A 21,012-nucleotide genomic window follows, 5' to 3' on the forward strand; every position below is an offset into this window, starting at 1 on the left:
CATGCACTTTCTGCATCCTTCACCTATTCTCCCATCAACTCCTTTTTTCCTAGCACCTGATTCCCCATAGGGTCCTCAAATCCCTCTCTGCTTTGTCCTAACCACAGCTGTTTCAAAATTTCCCTCTAATTGGTTATATTCCATTCAGACCTCTGTAAAAAGGCTGCTGTTGGATGTATCTAATGGTTTGTGGGGTTGTTTCAATTCAAAGTTCAAAGAATCACTTTCTGAAGGTTTCATAAGATTGCAAATACACAGGCAGGTCTGCTGCCATCCAAGAACTAAGGTAAAAAGCCACAGGTTTTGTGGTGTTTATCTGAACCTTTTCTATTCTCTTGCTGGCTCTGCTATAGCTGAGGTACTGTGAAGCTAGACTAGTTCTTATTTACTTTTCCCCTCCAAGCAGTAACTTCATCTTCAATTTACCATCTATAAAGCTAGAGAAAATGTCATTGTGTCCTCTCCTTGGAAACAATTATACATATATTTATTGTTTAGTCTCACAGCTATGGAGCTCTCACTTATTCTCAATGCCAAAATGCTGAAGTTTGTCAGTGACTTGCCTATGGGAATAAAGTTAAAACCAATACAATAATTCTAAATTACTATGAATTAAGAGTCTATGTAGATTTGAGGAAAGAGTAATTTCAAAGTATGTACTCAAGTAGGCTGGTCTGGACTCCAACTATTCTATGAATTAGAAAGGTGAAAGCTTGTTTTGAAAGACTGTGCACAATGGAAACATCAGACAGCACAGGAACATTTGTATTTCTTTATGTCAGAACTCAAATTTCCATTGAACTTTCTTATTTTAATAACTCTTTCACACCCATTGTCTCTGTATTTGAAGACAGTTTTATCATAAGAGGAAACACCTGAGATAGGTATTAAAAGCTTCTTTAAAGAAGGCTTTGCCATCTAGCTTTCAATATTGACTTGGATGTTTCAGTTTTCTGGCCCATATCTACCTTGTCTTTCATTTAAAGAGGTAAACCTGTGAGTAATACTTTAGCACTTTTGTTCTTCAGAATGCTAGACCAGTTTAACTGATATTCCTAGAGGGGAGATATTTTACAGAAGTACTTAAATGGAGACTCAGTTAATTGGTTTATGCCAAGACCACAATTTTAGAGCCAATATCAGGAATTTCTTGAAAAAAGTTGTAGTCTTATGCCATTAAGTCATAAACAGTTGTTCTTCTGCATCTGTGACCTGGGGGTAATTCAGAAGATCATAAACATTCATGCAAAAGTTTAAGCCTCTTTCTGGTTTGGAAAGGATAGTTTAGTCGGATTTTGATCAATGTTTTGTTTCCAGGTATGTTATAATTCCTCTAAGAGATGGAAGTACATGTGCTGCAGTAGAGCAAAAGAGCTATTCTTCCACCATTTCTTCATAAATGTGATTTTCATTTGAGCTTGACGAGCTTTCCAGCAGGTTTGGCTGGAGCTAACAGGTCTGTAATTGTGTATACTTCAAGAATGCCGGAAACTCTCCCAGTATTGTAGTGATGCTATCTTCTCACATTTTTCATGGAATGTGTATTTCCTAACTGCATTCTAGTTAGACTCTTCATATAAGCTTTACAAGCACCTGAATGTTTATGTCATTCAAACCTGAAGACTTGCAAGGTTCACTTAATGTGAGTCAGAAATGTTGAAAATTAACATACTTATTAGCTGTGACCTTCAGCCTTTCTTCATTGCTTTCTTTCCTCTCTTGTTCCAAGTTCACAAGATAATTTTCCTTTTGCACCAGCTCCCATGTTATGATTTTTTGATCTAGGCTATCTGGAAGATCTCTTTCTGTAAGAAAAGAAAGATATTAAGAATCATATTTTTCTCCCTTTTCCTCTATGCTGGTTTGAATAATGGGAGGCTGCTATGCTAAAGAAAAATTAAATAGTCTTGCTTTGCCATTGCAGGAGTGTCAGGTTATGAAAATTTAGTGTAAAAACAAGTATTTTCTACAGTTTTTTTCCTGTAATGGAATTCAAGAGACCTTATTGCAGTTGGGTATGAGTCCTGAGTTTTCTAAAGAACTGCCCAGACCTATTTCAGTGATTCAATTTAAGCTTATTTAGAAACTTACTGAATTTCTTATATATTGTAGACCCAAAGTATCTGTCTTTATTAGGCCAGTTATAAATAGGAAGTAAAAACTGTGAATAAATCCCTTCCCCTTAAAGTCTCATTTTAGAAGAAAAACTGTTGGCCTGGCTAACAAGCAGAGCTCAATTTCACAGAGGTATTTTAAATGTAACATACTAACCTTGTACCTCCCTAAAGCTTGGTGAAAGGATACACTTGCTGCCTGCTCCCAAACCCACTGAATCTAGGACCTGACCAGCCAGGTTCTTGCTTTCTTGAAAAAAATTCAATCCTATTATTATTAATGTGTTTGTTTATTTTTGGAGATGCTTCAGCAGCATGCCTTGATAGCTAGGAGGAATGAGTGTAAGTGAGTGAGTGTAAATATTCTCTCACCCTCTCTCTGTAATGGGCTATTCCACAGATCCTAGTAGATTTTACGTGTTTTTAGGGTTTTCCATGCTTAATAATTACTAAAATTCAGGAGCAAATGGAAATGACAATTATTCATTATTCATTAAACATATCCATTGTTATCTCTTCAGAAATTGAGCCACTTTACCTAGTTTTATATCAACACTTTTGTCCTTATAACTCTGTTGCATAAAGAAATGCATTGTGGAAAACTCTGTATATAGTACAGGCTACATTATAAGCCTTAATTTTTCATGTGTAGTCTTCTGGTGCTCTTTGTTAAAAATAATAAACTAGGGCCATTGTCTTATTGAAATTGTTTGCTCTTTTGGCGTTGCCTGCTATGAGAGTATCAGGGTCTCCAGTTGCTTGATCTTTGTTAACAGCTCACCCAGATGTTCCTTTGTGTGTTCCATTTTTCTGAAGATTCTTCTGAGAACCAGAGTTATGTGGCTAATAATGATAAATGGCGGTGCTAATGCAGGCCGTCCATGATATTCAACAATTAGGTTGTAGCGCTGAAGTTTCCAGAAGATGTCTGCATTTCCCTGAACAACTTGAAAAGTGTAACTGTAGTTAGAAAAGAAAAAGGTTTTCTATTAATTGTTTTTATCTCAAGAAGCTAAAGCTGATCATTACAAAATATAGCCCTATGTTTACTTTAAATTAACACCACCTGCTGAACCTTGCTGTTCCTTTTTTTTTTTAACTGATGTGCATGCAAGTTGTCAGATATTAAAATAATTGCAGTTGCAGGCTTCAAATGGTAAAAAAATATATATATTTTTATATGTATATATATATTTTTTTAAAGAAGGGTAATTCCACTTTGCCCAGGCAAGATGGGCAAACATGCCAGATCCTTTCTTCAGCCAAATAAATCATTATTGGCTGCGTTAACATCAAGCAGTTCCCCTATGTGCAGATCATCCACTGTTAAGCCTGCCAAGTTTACAGCTGCTTTTGCACCTGCAGACTTGTGCTGCAACATGGCTGTGGATCCAGACCCTTCTATGTATGTTTATTGAATTTTTAGCAGTAAAAAAGGCTTCTTTTCTTCTTGTTTTTAATGTGGCTACAGTAAGGATGAACTTAACAGCTATAAGATCGCAAAAGTCTACCAATCAACACCCAATTAATATTCATTAGCAAAATTACTGATGTATTCCAAAATGACTAGCCAAGAGCTATGTAGTATATGTGTGCATTCAGTTAAGCCTTTGCAGTCTCCCTCTTGATACTCATTGAAATGGCTCTTGCCTGAACATAGCAATCAGGAGATTCATAAGGAGAACATTCGTGACTAGTAGGAAAATGACCAACAGAAGTATGACGAGCCAGTTGGCATAGTTGTTAGGACATGATGGTGAATTCTCCTGCTGAATCTGCAGTGGATTAAACGTGCAGTTCCTAGGATACATTTGGGATGCTGAAAAGGAAGATAGGGAAATAAAACAACAGTTTTGACATATCCTACCACCCCATGTATTTATTAGCGTGGTGACAATAACTTTGTATTTTGGTGAGCAAGATCTTGTACTTTCAACAAAGAATGACAAGAATTACAAATTGTTCCTGGGGTTTCAGATACTGCATTTTATAGCAGTAAAAGTAAAATGCAAAGAAAAGCTGAATTAATATCTCTGAACATGTCATCTAATAATAAGAACTAATGACATGGATGGATGCAAATATTTAATACCTTTTCTGCTAAGATACAAATCAAGGCCAATGATGATACTGACTACTAAAATGAGATTTAATCTTGGCTATGTATAGACAGCAGCACAATTTTATTCTGAATATTTTACAATTATTAGAATTCAAGCCCAATATTGTGGTAATATGTAAATTTCATACTGACCTTGCTTATGAATAGCAGCAGGATTTTAAACGCAAGACTCTTAACACCAAGAGGACAGCTCTCTGACTACTGAGCTACTGAGCTCATTCTTGCAGTTGAAAGATCATTTATGTGAACTAATATCCATGTCTTTAGTTTTATGAAAATGCAGATATTCAGGTTGTGTACATGAAGAGACATTGCTTTGGTGTGCAAGAGGTTTGCAACTTTAGCAGGATAATGCAGACCTCCAGAACTTGGAGGAGATTTTTACATACTTGGAGGAGAATTTACAGGAGAAAACACGTTAAAGAGCTAAGAATGGGATTCCTCATTCCAAATTTTAAAACCACTTTGTACATCTGAGCTAGCAGTTGAGGCTAATAAGAATAGTGGCACTGAGTCAGACTAGCAGTCCAGCTAGCTCTGTATCCTGTCTGCATCTATGGCCATAGCACATTCATAGAGCCGTGTGTAAGAACAGGAAAAGCACGTACTGACATTTCCCTGGGACATTCTTCCAGGTCCAGCAATTTATGGGTGAAGGACTTGCCCAGGCAGCAGTGGTATATTTACAGAGTAAAAATGTGGATTGTAAAAAACCATTAAACCTTTTCTGCTCCTATGATTCCTTTGATTTCCCCCCCCACACTGAGTGGTTATATCTATCACAACCCCACAATCTTATTCTTTAGTGCAAGCAGTTATCTCAAAGCTCACCATAGTTGGGACTGCTTTCATCAAGTGCATTACTTTTTATTTTTCTAAACTGAATTCTGTTTAATGTTTTATCACTCATGAGGGTCTTCTGCAATGCTTAGGTGTCAGCTTTAGTCTTTACTACCCAGTAATGTAGTTTCATCTGCAAATGCTGTCACCCTCATTACTCATCTCCTTTCCCATATTGTTCACAGAGATGTTGAATAGAACAAGCCCCAGAGGAGACCCAGGATAAGTGGCTCCCTTCTAGAAGTTGTCCATGTAATTCAATTTCTTTCCTATCTTTTAGCCAGTTATTTATCCAGGTGAGCATCCCATCCCTGCTCTCTTGCCTCATTCAATCTTTTTTTGTTTTTTCTAAGACATATACTTTTTCTATTAAGCAGAGTGAACATGAAAGAATGCTTTCTTGTTTGCTTCCGTCTATGGGATTTTCTGGTTCCATCTATATTATTTCAAGTTTAAACCCCGCTTCAGTATTGTCACTGACATTTAGCACAGTTACTGTGGTTAGGTTCTGTGGCATTATATCAGATATATCAATATATCAGTTATATCATTCTGTTCTTTGGGAGATGGCCTACCCTGTATTTTACCAACTTCTCTATCAGAAATGTCACCTCTAAACCTTTATGGCTAAGTATTTCCATGTCTTATGATTATTTTTATTTTGTTTTGTTTGAAATGTGTCACATATGCAATTACTAGCTTTATTTAATTTGGTCAGCTTTACTTCCAAAGTAAAGACTCTAAAGAAATATTTATTTTAAAATACAAGTGTTTGCTTATGGGCATAGCTGTACTACTTTAACACTGTCATGTTAAACTGCTGCCAAAATGTATGTAGGTCCTGTTATTTCAGTTTACACAAGGCTTATTCGGGTCTAGGTTAAGTTGACCAGAAATGGATTTAAGTGAAACAAAGTATGCCAACCTTTAAAACTGCAAATCCTTGTGTGACTGTTTCTTTCAACAGTTTGCTTAAATAGGGCCAACCCTGATGCTCTAGTGTAATTTCATACTGTACATTATCTCTCAGTGCAAAAAAAATTGTCACATCATTGTAATGTGAAAGCTTTGGCCTGCAGGACAGAGTTTAAAAAAAAAAAAAAAAAAAAAAGACAAGACAAACAAGACAATAGTGGGAAAGAATTCCATGTCCTGATCGGAAGTCTGTTTTCTAAAATGGCCAGGTTAGGAGGGGAAAAAAAAATGTTCTCACTGTCTATTTCATCCAGTGGAATCTGGCCAAATATCTGAAGGTAGGGACGATAAAGCACCCTTCTGAATATCCATTCCACTCGGCCATCATCAGGATGAAGCAGAGCTTGAGTTGTCACACCATAGGCAATGAGCCACACACTCAAGAAAAACAGAAAGAAGAAAACATCCTTCATCTAAAAAAGAGGCGGGAGGGAAAAAAGGGAAGAGGTGACTGTAATAGAGTAACCAAAGAATAGCAGTCTTCCCAAACAAAAACTGTTCAGATAATTCTGTTTCTTTACAAGCTTATTCAGAATCCAGTAGGTGGGATAAGATACAATTCCGTGCACAAAATCTCTTGACTTCGCTGCTATCATATAGTTCTTGTTCTGTAATCAGCATTTTTCCTTGCTAGCTCATTTAGATAAAAGCATGTTTTAAATTAAAACCTTTAAATGCTTTTTGGTCATCTAGCATTTAAAAATGAGAGTCATTTAACCTTTTAGTGATGAATGCATCTCATGAATGAATGAATCTTATTCTACCTTTTAAATGCAGATTTTCTGTGAGATCTCACAGTACCATTGACTGCTTTACTGTGAATTACAAGAGTTCTACTACAACGGCGAATCCCAGATGACACTGCTTGTTGATGAATTCTGATCCCCTGTTAGAGCAGACATTGAAGACTGCAAGGATCAGGTAGCTTCTCTCAGGTTTCCAAGCCAAGTAATGCATCTGGGGGATTGTTTTCAGGACTTCCTGCTTTTAAATATTGTGTTTCTCTACAGAAACAGAAGTAATTGAATCCTAAAACACTTAAAAAAAAAAATCAAATATATATTTCAGGTGCAATAATTTTCTCCCAGTGAAAGAGGAACAATTCATCCTCTTCCCATCTAATTTGGCAGAGTTCATTAGTGACTGTAGATTAGATCAATTACATTATATGATTGTGCAGTTATCCCAAAGCATAGGTATTTCAGTCCTGCAAGAGGTTACTTGAAGTTCCATTTGGTAACATGGTATCTAAGCCAGGAAAAAAGAGACAGTGGGTATATCTCTAACTTCCACCAATTTATTTTGTTTCCAGATGATTTCAAATTTGGCAGTATTGCAGGACTGTAATAGGGTCATAGTTAAGAGAGAGCAGTGGCAAATCTAGAAATACTTTTTTCCAACCTGCAGTCTCTCTGCAAACTCCTTTAACTGGTATCCCATTTTAGCAGCTATCAAAGTTGTTTCAGCAATTCTTTAACAAGGTTAAAAAGGAGAAAGGCAGTAAGAGACAATCTTGAGTTGCTTCTTTATTCAAGCAAAATGATCTTGCTTGAACCCCCCTGATGAACCTTTCAAAGAAATATCATTTGCTGAAGTGAATTTCATTGTTGTTCTTTCCTTTGATGTAAGGTTCAATCTTGTACCACCAAAGCCACAGCACTGTGTTGGCTTGGATGGGGGGAAGATGAAAGGTCCCATTTTATGGTTTTGTCTAGGCTGTTCTTTTTGTCCTTACTTGCATCTTCTTTATCTCTGTGTTGTCTCATGACTTTCAATGCTAACATAGTAGTCACATAACCATATTTGTTCAGGGTCCTGGTTGAGCTTGGTACAGAGCCAGGAGGAGTTAGGAACTGTAGATTTGACTTATTCTCTTACAGTAAAAGTCTACTACTGCTGTAGGTTAGATAATGTACAAGAACAAATACTTATTTGCTATTTTGCTTTTGCTACTCCAAGTAAATGTCATGTCAGAGTTCCAGCTACAGTATTTGTAGACAGAACCAAATAGCTTAGTAGTTGTGTTTATTCAATGTAGAGGCTTGTTTAGACTGTAGGGCTTTTACTGAGCTCTGCTGTGAGTCACAACTCAAATATTTGTAGATTCTATGATAGCATTTGCAATTAGATGAACTCCTATTAATCAGTTAAATGAGCTAATTGGCCTAGAGGATTAACATGCCTAAATAAAAAGCTACTTGAACGTACTGACACATACCCAAGCATAATAACCATAGTCCTAATGTCTCGTTTCCTTCAGGAGTGCAGTAATAAATAAAAATCTTTTATCAAAATCTTCCAACACATGCTCACAAAGCACTAATATGTTTTTATTACAACTTATGGTTACAAAACACAAGTGAGAACAACTCCTGCAGGCAACTTAAAACTATCCTAGGCACTGAATCAGGCTATCTTCATAGATTTTTTTTCATGTTTCTTGCAAATAACACAATCTGTTTCCCCCAGTGGAATAGTGTGTGTGAGTAAATGGCTTGTCCTTCAGTAAATGATCTGTCATCTGTCTGAGCTGTGTCCAAATGCACAGAGCTTCTGAAGTAAGAGGAAAAGCAGTGCATAAGCCAAAGCTCCTGTAGCCCTGATTTGCCAGATCTGGGGGTTAATGATTATATAAGGTATAAGGAATAGTAAATCTGGCCCAAGTTATTACACTGCAGAGGTCTTTGGCAGGATCTATATTGAGCTCATCACATCTATTGCTAGTGATAAATAACACAGTATGTGCAAAATTTCAAGCTTAAAAATATAAAAATAAAAAAAGATTATAAACTGATTTCCTTTGTAAGGGCAAAGAAGAGATTTCCTGCTGTTTTTTAGAAGCACGAGTATTGATCTGAGAGGGACTGCACACTTACCATCCTTTCCACAATTATGATCTTTGGTCCAAGTTGTTTGTGAATGGCAAAAATATGTATGAGTCTAAGTGTAAACACCATGAAATCAATGGCAAGTATTGTACGGCCAGCTTGAAAAGCTGAGTTCAGCATCCTGCAAAACACATCAAATGAAATATCAAATCTCAGCAAATATTGCTAAGAAGTCTTTTCTCAATTACACTCAGTTTCCATGCATAGCCTAGTTAGGAAATGGCAGGTACTTCAGGGTTGTGGCCGCATGAGCCACAGTCATCACAGCTGTGAAAAGCAATGAGACATTAAAAAAAGAGGATATTATACTGTTGACTAAATGTGAATTCAAAAAAGAAGAGAAAAAACAAAACTTCTCTGTACAAGTGTTTGAATATACCAGTAAGTCTTTTTGTGGTGTCTAGAGCAGTATCTATGGTTCAACAGAAATTTAGAGGCTTTCATTGTAGAAACATGTCTCAAAACTTGTAAAAGTAAATGCCATAGCCTGTCCTCATGTGCACATGAGACTCTATCAACTGCCACACGTAACCCATGTTACTAATGCTGACTGCATCACATGGAACAGATACATACCGGCAGGTCACTCCAATTATGAAGAGGAAAATGGTCACCATATCACATTTATTCCAGTTATCCTCTACATACAGTTTAAATTTTTTCATTAAATTTGTGTCTTTATTTGTAAAGAAACTCTGTAAAAGAGAAATGATCATCATTATTGTTCTATTTCACATTTCACTATTTCATTGTTTTAACATGATCCCCATTTCTCTTTATCTCTTTCATTGCAAAAAGCAAAACCAAATTTCTAGTGTAATAGAAAAAAAAGCTTGAAACCATGAGCTCAGCTTTTTGTCTTAAAATCCAGAAGTTGGGTGAAAAAGAAATAAATCCAAACTTATTTTTAATCTTGTGATATTAACCTTGTGAATTTTTAGGTCTGATTTAAAATTTTGTCAAAGCTCTGGCTGTTTAAAAAAAAAAAAGGAAAAATTCCAGAAAGAGTTCAGTTTGTGGACACTGCTATCTAAACAGTACATGCAAATTAAGCATCCGTATACTTGAATTGTCAGTGAGTGCACATTTGAGGATTTAAACAAAGAGCTGTCCTAACTGGGTTTCAGCCTGGCACTCTTCATGTTTTACAGGTTTATAATGAAGTGTTCTTTGATCAAGATGTTTCCCCTCTGCTCCTGTTTACAGTCTTCCTGCAAATTTTCAAATAATTTGTAACAAACTGGGATCCCTTACACTGTCCCTATTGCTTAAATAAAGAACACCTATTTGTTCTTCCAGAATAAGTGTTTATAACTGCTTTTTAGCCTAAAGAGGACAAATAGTTCTATGCACCTACGGCTGGCAATGTAAAATAGCACTACTCACACATGATTTCAGTAGCTGAACTGAGGATATTCCGAAACCAATAACTGGAAGATTAATGGAGAAATCCTAAACCCATGCCTTTCCCCCACAAATAGAAAAGATCCATTAATGTTTTGAGTTGGGAAGTATTTTAGGAAAAATACAAATAGTCTGAATTCATCAACTCCTCTTTTTTATTTTTTAACAGTCCCAAGCAGGGGATGATTCTCCTAAAAGGATGTGGGGTTGAGTGCTGCACTTCAGGTGCAGAAGATAAGTTCCAGATTATCTTAATTGTGGTGGAAGGATCTGGTTCTCAGGAGTAAAATTAGATTAACCTGGCAAAGTAAAGGATATCTGAGTCTTAGCAAGCCCATTTGACTATTGACTATGGCTGGAGCAGGATGGAAAAACAGAGGGGGAGCTACAGATATATGGTGGAGGAAGACCTTGTTGTGGGAGAGATGAGTGGGGTGTTCTGGATAATGTAAGTTCTGTATTGCTTTTCTGTGCAAAACTGCTCCTGCCACTTGGTATCTTCTAGCCTATGTGATTATACAGATTATAAATCTACTCAAAATATTACCTCAAGATTCACTGTGTTACTGCTGAGATATATAGTATATTACTGACCTGTCGGATTTCTTCCAAGACGAGAGTAAAAACCCAGAAGTAAAGTATAATTTCTGTACTGGATGGACCCTCTGGGGGAGGTGGTTTAAAGTCCAGTAAAAGGACATAAGTAAACAGAAACAGAAAAGCAAAGTACATTATAACATTGCCCATAAATACAGTTACAGGGGCACTCCAGAATTTTTTCCAACGAGTAAACATGAATGTTGCCCATGCTATGTTTTCAGAAGGGTTCTGCTTTTCCAATTTACCATTTCCTCTGGAAAACAAAAAGAACATAGTTTTGGTGACAATTTTCTAAAATTAGCTCATGGGAACAGGCCCAGTATTATTCAATATAATGCTTCTTATAAGATAGTAATGGGCAGATGCTGGTGGGGGCATGAAGGAAGGCTGCAGAAGTCAGAGAGATCACATTACCATAGCAGAAATATTTCTAGTCAAAAACAGCAGTTTTGTAAAACAAAATCATATCAGGCTTAAATGTATGTTCTTGTTTCAGTTTTGTTCTGTTATTTTGATTTATAACTTCAGTGTGTTCCTGCATGTAGTACAAACGCTGTGCAAGTACACAAGGGGAGGGGGGAATCTGGTTAATTGCTATTTATCATCCGAAATAATAGACAAGAAAAACAAATTGCCAGCTTAAGTTTGCAAGTCAGTTCCTAAAATTATTTTGGTGCTAAGTGCTATTTTGGTTCTAAACGCTTCTTGTAACATGCTCATAGAGACATCCTTGTTGTTGTTGCTATAACTTTAAAACATTCCTCTTTAGACCCAGAATGAAATGTGCTGGATCACGCTAAGTATGTATTTCTTGATTAGCTTTGCTGAAGTCTGTAAGAACTACTGAAGGGATGCTTTAGTCTCTGACACAATTATTGGCATTGCAATCTTGCCCTTTATGGTTAAATTAGAGTAAATTGCAAAAAAGAGTATTGTAGAAGCCTTTTAGTAAAAAGTCGAGCTCAAAAGTTATTCATTAATGTAGTCTTTGTCTATTGTGGAATTACACAAGTATTTTGGTAACTGAAAGGAAACTTGGCCTGTACATCTGCAGTGGGTTTTGCAGCACTTCCAGAATTTGAAGTGCTATCTACTGGAAATGGAAATTATCCTGTGCAGAAAATATGACTTCCCTCAATTTGGCAGCAATCTGATCTTAGTGTGAGGCTTTGTTTCCATGTAAACTGCTTGGCTGTGTAAGCTAAGAATGTTATTGGATCTTTAATTTTGTGATTCTGACACTGAGAGGTGTGCTCTGTAAGGAAGGATGTGCACTCTAGGGTATGTTTTCACAAAAAATAAAACAATGACTCTTTGCAAGTTTTTAATTTCCCTTGATATTCTTGCTAATTATTAACTATATTTGTTATAAAGAAGAGCTTCCCCAACAGCGAGCCTCTTCTCTGTGCTTGATTCTACACTACCTCTCAATTTATGATATCATCAGAAACATTCTCATGGTAACAGACTAATATCATAAACGGACAACTGCAGCTTTACTGTAAGATTCTGAAGGCAAACTGTATCTCGGAGGGAGAGGGGCCCTTTGTTAAAATAAATCTCTGAGATAATAACAAGTGGAACACTCAAAATACTGACCAAGAGCCTTAAACCACATCTCATGCAGGATATGAAAGCATTTTATGACATTATTTACAAATAGCCCCCAAGAGGCAGATGCTCTTAGACCTATTTTATAGGTTAGGGAGGGACAAAGAAGAACTAATGATTTTCTCTGACATACCAGCAGTTAAACACCAGAGCGTAAAACAGAACATAATAACTCTGGCTTGGTCCAGCACTCTGTACTGTGGATGACACTACCCCACTACTGTTCAGATATTTCAGTAGTATTCTCCTTAAATCATTGAAAAGTATGTATTTAATACAAGTGGCTATTTAGCACTTGTTAGCCATTAAGAGAATTTTGTGCCAATCAAAAGTCTTCCTGTTCTAACTTAAATCCTTGTGACCTTCCAGGTCTTGGTGACGAGTTTGTGGTAGGGTTATAGGATGGGATTTACGAATTTTGAATCACAGATCTGTGAATGACCACGAGCAAGTGACAATCTTTGTGCTCAGTTCCCTCTTTCTGTAATGTTCCCTCTAACTCATAAGTCTGTTGCTATACTTCAGGTTCCTCAGGGCCTATCTTTTAAAATACATATGAAGAGCACTAGCATGATGGAAAACTCGCTTACCATAAATTTCCCAGGTGCTGCTGTTTGCAAATATTATTTCTGGTGCAGCTTTCATAGGAAGATATGCAGTGGTAGACTCAAATAACATAAGGTTTATCTGAGTACCTTCTTTCTGCACAATTCAGTAATCCTACAGTGGATTAGATCTTAAATCCAAGGTATATCAGGCATCACCAGTTGAAAGGAATGTCAGGAAATTACTTCTGAGTTCCTGGGTAATAACCAGATTCCCTTTTTTGTTGAAATGACCTGTTCAGACCAAGTAAAGTTGTTGTATCTCTTTAAAAATGGTGCTATATCCCTGTGTATCATCTATATTCCTTTTACAGAGTAACAACAACAGTAATCAGAGGGCACAGCACTTCCTGAAGAGTAATGACCTTGGGTCCTTCAGCTGCTCCTTAGATCATTAGCTGGTTGCTAATCCTCAAGAAGTGTCCTGTTCTTTGATTTTTGTCACAAAAGTTGTGTTAAATGATCATTTTAAACTTACCTATCTTCTTCCTTGGAAAAAAACAAAGTCCTCTCTGTATCTAAACTGTCCAGCTCTCTAAATGGCTCTGGCTCATTCTTTGATTGTTTTTCTTCCCTGTAAAGAAATAATCTCATTAATTGAAAGATGATGGATAGCAATTCTTCACTACTGAATTGGCATTCATACAGAATTGTTTGCATGTACTTGGCTTGGACTTGCTCTGCTGAGAAGCAATCAAATAAATAGAATTTACAGGGCTAAAGTTTATGTATATTTCTAAGGGGAAAACTGAAGCCAGCACAAGATTCAAAGAAGTGATCATTGACATCTGCTTCACAAAAATGGAGTAGGATGCTCAGTTTCCTCAAAATATTTAGGAAGGAATTTGAACAGTCAGTCCTAGAAGACAATACCTCAATGCTCCATTCCTGGCCGCGCTTAGTAGTAGTTAAGAAAGGAAATGCCAGAAGCAGGAGGGAACATGGTGTTCAGGTCTTGCATTTCTAGGAAAAGGAGGCAAAGATGTCCTCAAAAGAGCAAACATGGAACAGCTTACTTTGCATATGAATCATAATTTAAACTCTTCCATGAAAATTTTGCTGAAACTCCACATTAAATTACTTGGATTTGTGAAGCTGGCACCCACTATGCTAAGAAGAAGCCATCTTTAATGATACTGGCAGAATGAGTCTGGAGTCAGTGATGGCAAACAAGCTTTCCTCTTGCTTTATAATTGGTTTAAGAGTTGAAAGAAACACACGTTCCAGAATAGCATGTTATTAACCTCACAATATTTGGAGGTTTTCTTAAAGTTTCAGTTCCTGGATTCTTATGATTCACTGAGCATCTTGGCTTTTTCTTTTTCTTTTTCTTTTTTTTTTTTTTTGAAAGTCTGAGATTCTAGCCATCTTCGTTGTGACAAAAGCAGAAAAGTATGAGCTCCAAAGGCTAGAAGACTAACGAAGATATCCTATAGGATATTAAATTTTGAAATCTTAATTAATTTCATGTCAATCCTGTGTTTTTAAGCCCAACTTATGGTTCCAAACGCTTGTGGCTGATAATTGGTTGCTTTCCTTGATCAGGTACTGAGGTTTGAACCAGGCGTCTTGAAATCTAGAAGCAGAGGGTGCTATACCTGGAGCTAAAGCTGACAGAACTCCAATAGGCTTTTCTTTGGACTGGGCACAATAGAAGTGATCTGCATGAAGCTGTGTAGCATTCATGTTTTAAGCATTAGAATAGGTACTAGCACAGGATGCACAAATCACTAAGTTCCATATAAAAATGATTTAATAGTTGTGCAAGCCTTGTGTTAATAGTTGTGCAAGCCTTCTTTTGACCCTCAGAGGTGATTTTATGATTCTCATGACTTACATGTGAAATTTTGAGCTTGGGTATTTTTCATGACTCATTTTCTTCCTTCAATCATCTTTTGCACCCAAATATTTAGGTTTGTACCTGAATGCTATTAAATTTGTGTAGATTAGGAGAGGACACCAGAATCCACAGATTAACTTCAAGATCTGTGTGCTTGTAGACATGTCTCCCCACCATATTTTTGTCAGGAAGGCCTGAAAGTCAAGAAAACAGAGTGCAGAGATGACTTTGACACCACAAAAATACACACACAGCTCAAGTACAGCTATGTTTTGTGGCTCCGAAGACAGTGAAGATCAGGTAGTGCTCTGAAAACCGAGACAGCAGGCACACCTTCAGAGCAAACGGGCACTCTGCATCCTTCTGTAGGTTCTTCTGTGTACGCAAAAAGTTAGGAGAGGGCAGTGGAAAGAACAGCAATTCAAGTAGTATTAAGCATCATCTGTACTACTGAGAAATAGTACTCATCTGCTACTAAGAAAGTGTGAGCCAGCCATTGGGAGTTAAAAGCACCACCACTCTTAATTTAGTTCTGTGAATGTGGATAGATCTCAGGATGTGGGGGCAAGGCTGAATAGTAACTTGATTTAACTTCTTATCAGTGAGGTCTTCTTTGGATCTAAACAAGCTCTGTAAAGGAGTTACCTAACATTTTGGAGCAGCTTCATTATGCCTAAGGCAAATCTAAAGTGCCTTCCTGATGCTTCTCTGTAAGCAAGGAAGGAGAAAAAGCACAGGATGAAATGAGGACTGTATCTTTCTCTCAGTGCACTTGTCTCAGTGCTAGCTGCATGAAAGGGAGGGGAAAGAGGGAACTGTGTAGTTTTGCCAAGGATGCAGCAGAATGTCCTCTTCGCCTGGTGCTAGGGAGAGGAAAGAATTCCTTCTCAGAAGAATGTCTCTGAGGGGAATGCGTTTCATGGGGTTGCTCAGTTGCTGCACCTACCCTCTTCTGTGTCCAACATGCTTCAAAGCCCTGGGGGCAGAGGTGGTGAGGGAAGTGTCTGTGGAGCTTACCTGGACACCATCATGTGCAAAGAAAGATTTTGCATCTGCTTCTGTAGCCAGCTGAAGGCAGGTGGTTTTGCTCCAATATTGATTTTTCCTCACCAGTAGAGCAAACGCTCTCTCCTCGCTGTTGTGATAGCATTCACTAAACAGTTCTGCCAAATGAAAGAAACATAGACAAATGGATCTTGTCATGAAAGATGAATGTGAGGGAAGAGGGTGATGTGTGTAGGGCACAATATGGTGGCACCCAAGCCAGAGCATTGCCAGATGCTGCTTACTGTCCTGGAGAAATCTGCAAGTACTTGAAAAGAGCCTGAGAAAGCTAAGAGAGGGAGAGAGGAATCATTCTGGACACAAGAATAACTCGATACAGCTTTATGCATGTGTGTATGCGTGTTGCAGCAGAGAGCAGATAAAATAGATTTGCCTAGGTGAAAGAATCACTGGAATTGTTGTAATTTTTAAATTCTCACTATTTACAGGAAGGTATGGAGTGAATCTCTCAGTACCTCCCTCTCACCTCCTTCTATCTGCATGTTTCCTTCTCAACTCTGAGGCTCTTTAATATTTTTTTTGCCCTCCTACTGCGAAGTATTTCCTTCTCAGTTCTTCTACAGACATGTCAATATGTTACAGTCCTTCTGTAGCTGCCTCGTGCAGTTTTAGGCAAAAAAAACAAATCTCTTGGGAGATTCCCTTAAACTTCGAAGTATGAGTCGCCAAGCTGCCCTCATTTGCCTGAATAGACTAAACAAAAGGAGCAGCTCAGCTTTGACTTGTAGCCAACAAATGCCTGGTTTTAAGTCATAGATGTTAGACATAAAATAATGTTAGACTTAGTAGGGTGTTGTGGCATAGTTCTTTCTTTCTATTTCAAGAAAAACTGGTGGTGGAGCTCAGAAATTGGGATGAACAGTGTGCCAAAAAGTCAAGGTTTGATCATTAGATTAGATCTGATTTCTTGTGTCAGCTTGTTTCATTGTGCTGATTCACTCAATTATCTTGGTACCTTTCCTAGTCCAGTCTACACCTTGTTGTTGCACTGTGATGACTGAGGGAAGGATCAAGATCACTTACAATAGGCTGATGCACAGATTTCTTTTGCAGTTGACAATGGTATTTATCATTTCTAAAGAATGCTCTCTCTAATTAATATTGACAGTGTTAACCAGGCCAGAAATGGAAACTGGGGATCCGATTTAATGCTTACCAAAGCCAAGGAGCAGACTTCTGTGTGTTGGATTAGGCCCTGTAATTCCATGACTAAATTACTAGAGCCCTATGATTATATTAGAACCTGACTCTTATACTTCACAAATAATAATGGCACTGTGAGAAGAGGGAAAAAATGTGATCTGTGTATAAATGACAGCAAAGTCTGCATGAGCCTTCAGCAGCTTGATATATTAGGTTTAAGGGGAAAGAAGTAGCCTCTGCATTTCTACATGTGGTGTATTCTAATGTCTTCTGTTCACTGCACTGTTACCTTGAGGTACAAATTAGACTTGATGTCAAATTAGCAGAAAAACTCATATGCAAATGTGTTTTCACGCTGAGCAAAGGGGGAGAGGGGGGCTTGTCATTCCAGTGCTGCTGCTGTCTGAATGCCTAGCGCTGCAGGTAGGAGCTGCTTGTCAGCTGCCAAGCCAGTGAGTCTCACCTGGGAGTTCTGCAGTGTTTTGCAGTGCAGCTGGCCCTCCTTTGCATGAGGCAATCTTGAATTATCTTAAGCAGTGAAGACAAGCCTTAAAATTTGTTGCTCTAATGGTTGTTACAGAATGAGCTTAATAGCATGGGAAAAACAGAGTGCTGTGAGCCTGGAAGTATTTTGGTTATTCTATCTTGCCCATCATTTTAATACATCTTGTTTTAAGAGCAGAAACTTAAAATAGCAACATGCAGCTTCTTCCATGCATACCAGGGACTGGTATTAGAACATGCTCCCCCTTTCTCCCCCCTTGCAAATCAGCATTTGGAGTTTGTTTTTTTAAGTCCTACTTCTGTGATATTTGAATGGTTGGAAATGGCTGTGTTGCAAGAGTGTTAAATTATTCATGACAGTCGACCTTTTACAACTTGAAGAGGATTTTTTCATTTGCTTTCCTTCCAGTGGTCGTCACCTCTTAAATTTTTGATGCTGTTAAAAAGCTGCTGTTACTTACCAACAGCAAGTTGCTCATATTTGGCCTCTTTCATTATACATACTACTTCAGTCTCCATCTCCAGGTGGGACATTTCTTTAAGGATCTTGCAGGCTGCCAGAGCTGAAGCTACACCCTCCTGACCCTGTAAAGTTGAAAGGAGGGGCTGGTGTTACCATACACAGGTGGGCATTTCTGATCTGGTGAAGACTTCACTAACAAACACAGATAACCAAAAATATTTATGCATTTCTCCTCTTGCAAAAACCTTCCCTTAAATACAGACTTGAAAGTTTAAAACACTGATCAGAATGACAGTTTTGGTGATATCTGAGAGTCAAACCACTTATTGGTAGTTCTTGGTCTATACAAGGCTGGAGACCGCTGGGTATCCTGCTTACAATTCACATTAGAAGGGCCTGATTTTTGGGTAGTGGTCAAGGACTGAGAGTAAAAAAATGGTCTGTGGAAATAGAGCAAAATACTCTTACAGTGCCCAGATCTCTTGAGCATGATTGTGTTGAGACCCTGTGTAAAGACATATGGGGATGGAGGGAGCACATCTGGCAGAGGTATAACAACAGCACACAGCTGAGAAACGTGCCTTCTAGTAGTGGGGCTGCGTTAAACACAAGACCATGCAAGGCGATGTGTCTGTATGCACATACACACTGGCTAAAGAGCCATGCCGCAGTTATCTCCCTTTCCACGACCCTCCCTGTGCCAGATGCAGTTAGCTGGAAGCTCACAGATGGAGCCTTATAGCAGGGCCTGGCCTTTCCATAGGGAAGGGAGAGGAGAGGGAAGCTATGGCATTGCACTGCAGATGGATGAGGTTGTGGAGGAGTGTAAAGCAGGTGCCAGTTATGCCAGTTTGAAGCTCAGCCCCTGAGACTTTGACACTGGTGTTCTCTACAGATACTGCACTTAAGCTAAAGATACATGACTGCAGTGTCTCCCCTCCTGACCACTCTAAGACCCAAACAAACAATTGACCTATTATAGAAGATACAAAATCCAGGGTCGAGAGCTGAGTCATCAGCAGCAAGGAGGACAAAGGCTCAGCTCTGCAGCTGATGTCAATCAGCAGAGCTTCAGCTGTGCTGATTTACACCCGCTGCTGCTCTGCCCTCCCTCTCTGTCAGGGCCTTTGGCCCTTATGGGCATGAGCCACTCTGAGATGAAAGGCCCTATAAATGCCACATCTAGCGTTTTAGAACTGAACATATGTCATCTTAACTGCAAGGCTGAGCAAAAAAATCTCATATATATGAAATATGCCAATACTTCATCTGAAGCAGCTATAGCTCAAACCTTACCATAGCCCAGAAATAGTTTGCCATCTTGTGCCGGTTTTGAAGTACTGCCCATAAAAATAAATCCCTCCAAGGATTTTGGCTCTTCTGGTTCATATCCAAGGGCCCAGGTAATCGCTTTGTATTTGTTTTATCCTGAAATATGGTTTTGAAAAATTAAAACCTGCTTTGCAGTTTTTTTCCATGCAAATGACATGATCTAAGCAGCTCTCTGCCTTGCCAGCTACTTCATATTCTTTTAATTTTTTTTTTCCTTTAGGACTAAGAAGTAATTAGTTCATTCTGTACAGAATCAAAAGACCCTTGTTTCCCTGATATAACTCAATATGTGTGAGAACATTCTGGATGAAATCATGACTCCATTGAAGTCAATGGCAAAGCTCTCATTGACTTTATTAAGGCCAGGGTTTCACCACTGGTGTGTAATATCATACAAGACAAACCTGTGATTAACTAATCTGAGCCGGCCTTCAATTACATCAGATTCTGCTTAACAGCAGCAGAGGACATGGTTTCAGAGGAAGGGAACAAAAGGCATTTTATTTAAACACAAATAAGTCTCAGCAAGGCCCTGTACATGACAAGAATAGAGCACATCAATGCTCTCTTTTTAGTCTTTCCTCTGAGAAATCTCTTCCTCCTGCAGTGAGTACTTTAAGTAGAACACTGCTTGTTCCTTTAACATACAATAAAAACCTCTCTAGAGCAAGTATGGCAACTTAGGTCAAGTTCTGAGTTTTAAGTATACTTAAAATGCCTTTATATCCATTGTGTTAACTAAAAGCAGCCAGAATGTGTGTGTGTGTGTGGTGGGGGGGCGGATTATAAAACAAGTTTTCATGAGGATATTTTTTAAAATCACTTAACTATGGGGTTCTGTTCAAAAGTATTTGTATGGATTTTTTTCATTTTTTAGTGAGCTATTCAATCTACTAAATTGCATTGAAAACCTTGCAGGAAACAAAGATATCCCAAAAGTCTCATCCATCTTAGAGCAGTCTGTGTAACCACTAGATCCTAACCTGAAAAAAGATAATGGCATTGAGCCACTGATGGCAACCACAGGAAGAAGCATTTAAAGGAAAAGAGCTAGTAGGCAGCATGATCACGTATCTGCATTGGGCCTTATTTATACCACTTGCTTTCAGCTAAGTAACTGCCAAATTCCACAAAGGAAATTTTCAGGCTTTCAGGGAGACTTCAGAGGCAGGTTTTGAATTTTGTAAAGTCTGTAAATCTGGAGTCTGCCTATTGACTTCAAAGCTATTACCCCAAATTGTCTTCATCTGCAAAAAAAGAAATCCTGCTCAGAGTCAAACTTTAGGTTTTTGTACTACCAATTTATTCAACAAAGCTTTATAAAAGCAAAAGTCACTGAAGTTCTCATGTGATGATTTATTTTGGAGTTTAAACAGTTTTAAAATGAAACCAGAATCTGGAAAATATCAAAAGATTTACTTGTTCAGTTACTCTAAAACTCTTGTGACCTTATCCAAGCTTCTGTGTACATCTCTGTTTGGAAGTAAGTTTGGACACGTGAATTCA

General features: G+C 38.0%; 1 protein-coding gene across 1 annotated transcript in view; it reads right to left on the reverse strand.

Annotated features, from left to right (window-relative positions):
* The window catches only part of TRPM5 (transient receptor potential cation channel subfamily M member 5), a 42,657-nt gene that overhangs the window by 5,797 nt on the left and 15,848 nt on the right, over positions 1-21,012 (reverse strand). Inside the window, exons 10-21 of the mRNA XM_013957965.2 lie at positions 19,471-19,602; positions 18,173-18,296; positions 16,017-16,162; positions 15,081-15,193; positions 13,638-13,733; positions 10,938-11,196; positions 9,516-9,634; positions 8,928-9,060; positions 6,290-6,464; positions 3,765-3,933; positions 2,896-3,074; positions 1,673-1,805 (exon numbers count right to left, since the gene is read on the reverse strand). Coding sequence (XP_013813419.1) covers positions 1,673-1,805; positions 2,896-3,074; positions 3,765-3,933; positions 6,290-6,464; positions 8,928-9,060; positions 9,516-9,634; positions 10,938-11,196; positions 13,638-13,733; positions 15,081-15,193; positions 16,017-16,162; positions 18,173-18,296; positions 19,471-19,602 — 1,778 coding nt within the window. The remainder of the gene's footprint in view (positions 1-1,672; positions 1,806-2,895; positions 3,075-3,764; positions 3,934-6,289; positions 6,465-8,927; positions 9,061-9,515; positions 9,635-10,937; positions 11,197-13,637; positions 13,734-15,080; positions 15,194-16,016; positions 16,163-18,172; positions 18,297-19,470; positions 19,603-21,012) is intronic.

This window comes from Apteryx mantelli, chromosome 4 (assembly GCF_036417845.1).
Source record: "Apteryx mantelli isolate bAptMan1 chromosome 4, bAptMan1.hap1, whole genome shotgun sequence".
Lineage (NCBI taxonomy): Eukaryota > Metazoa > Chordata > Aves > Apterygiformes > Apterygidae > Apteryx > Apteryx mantelli.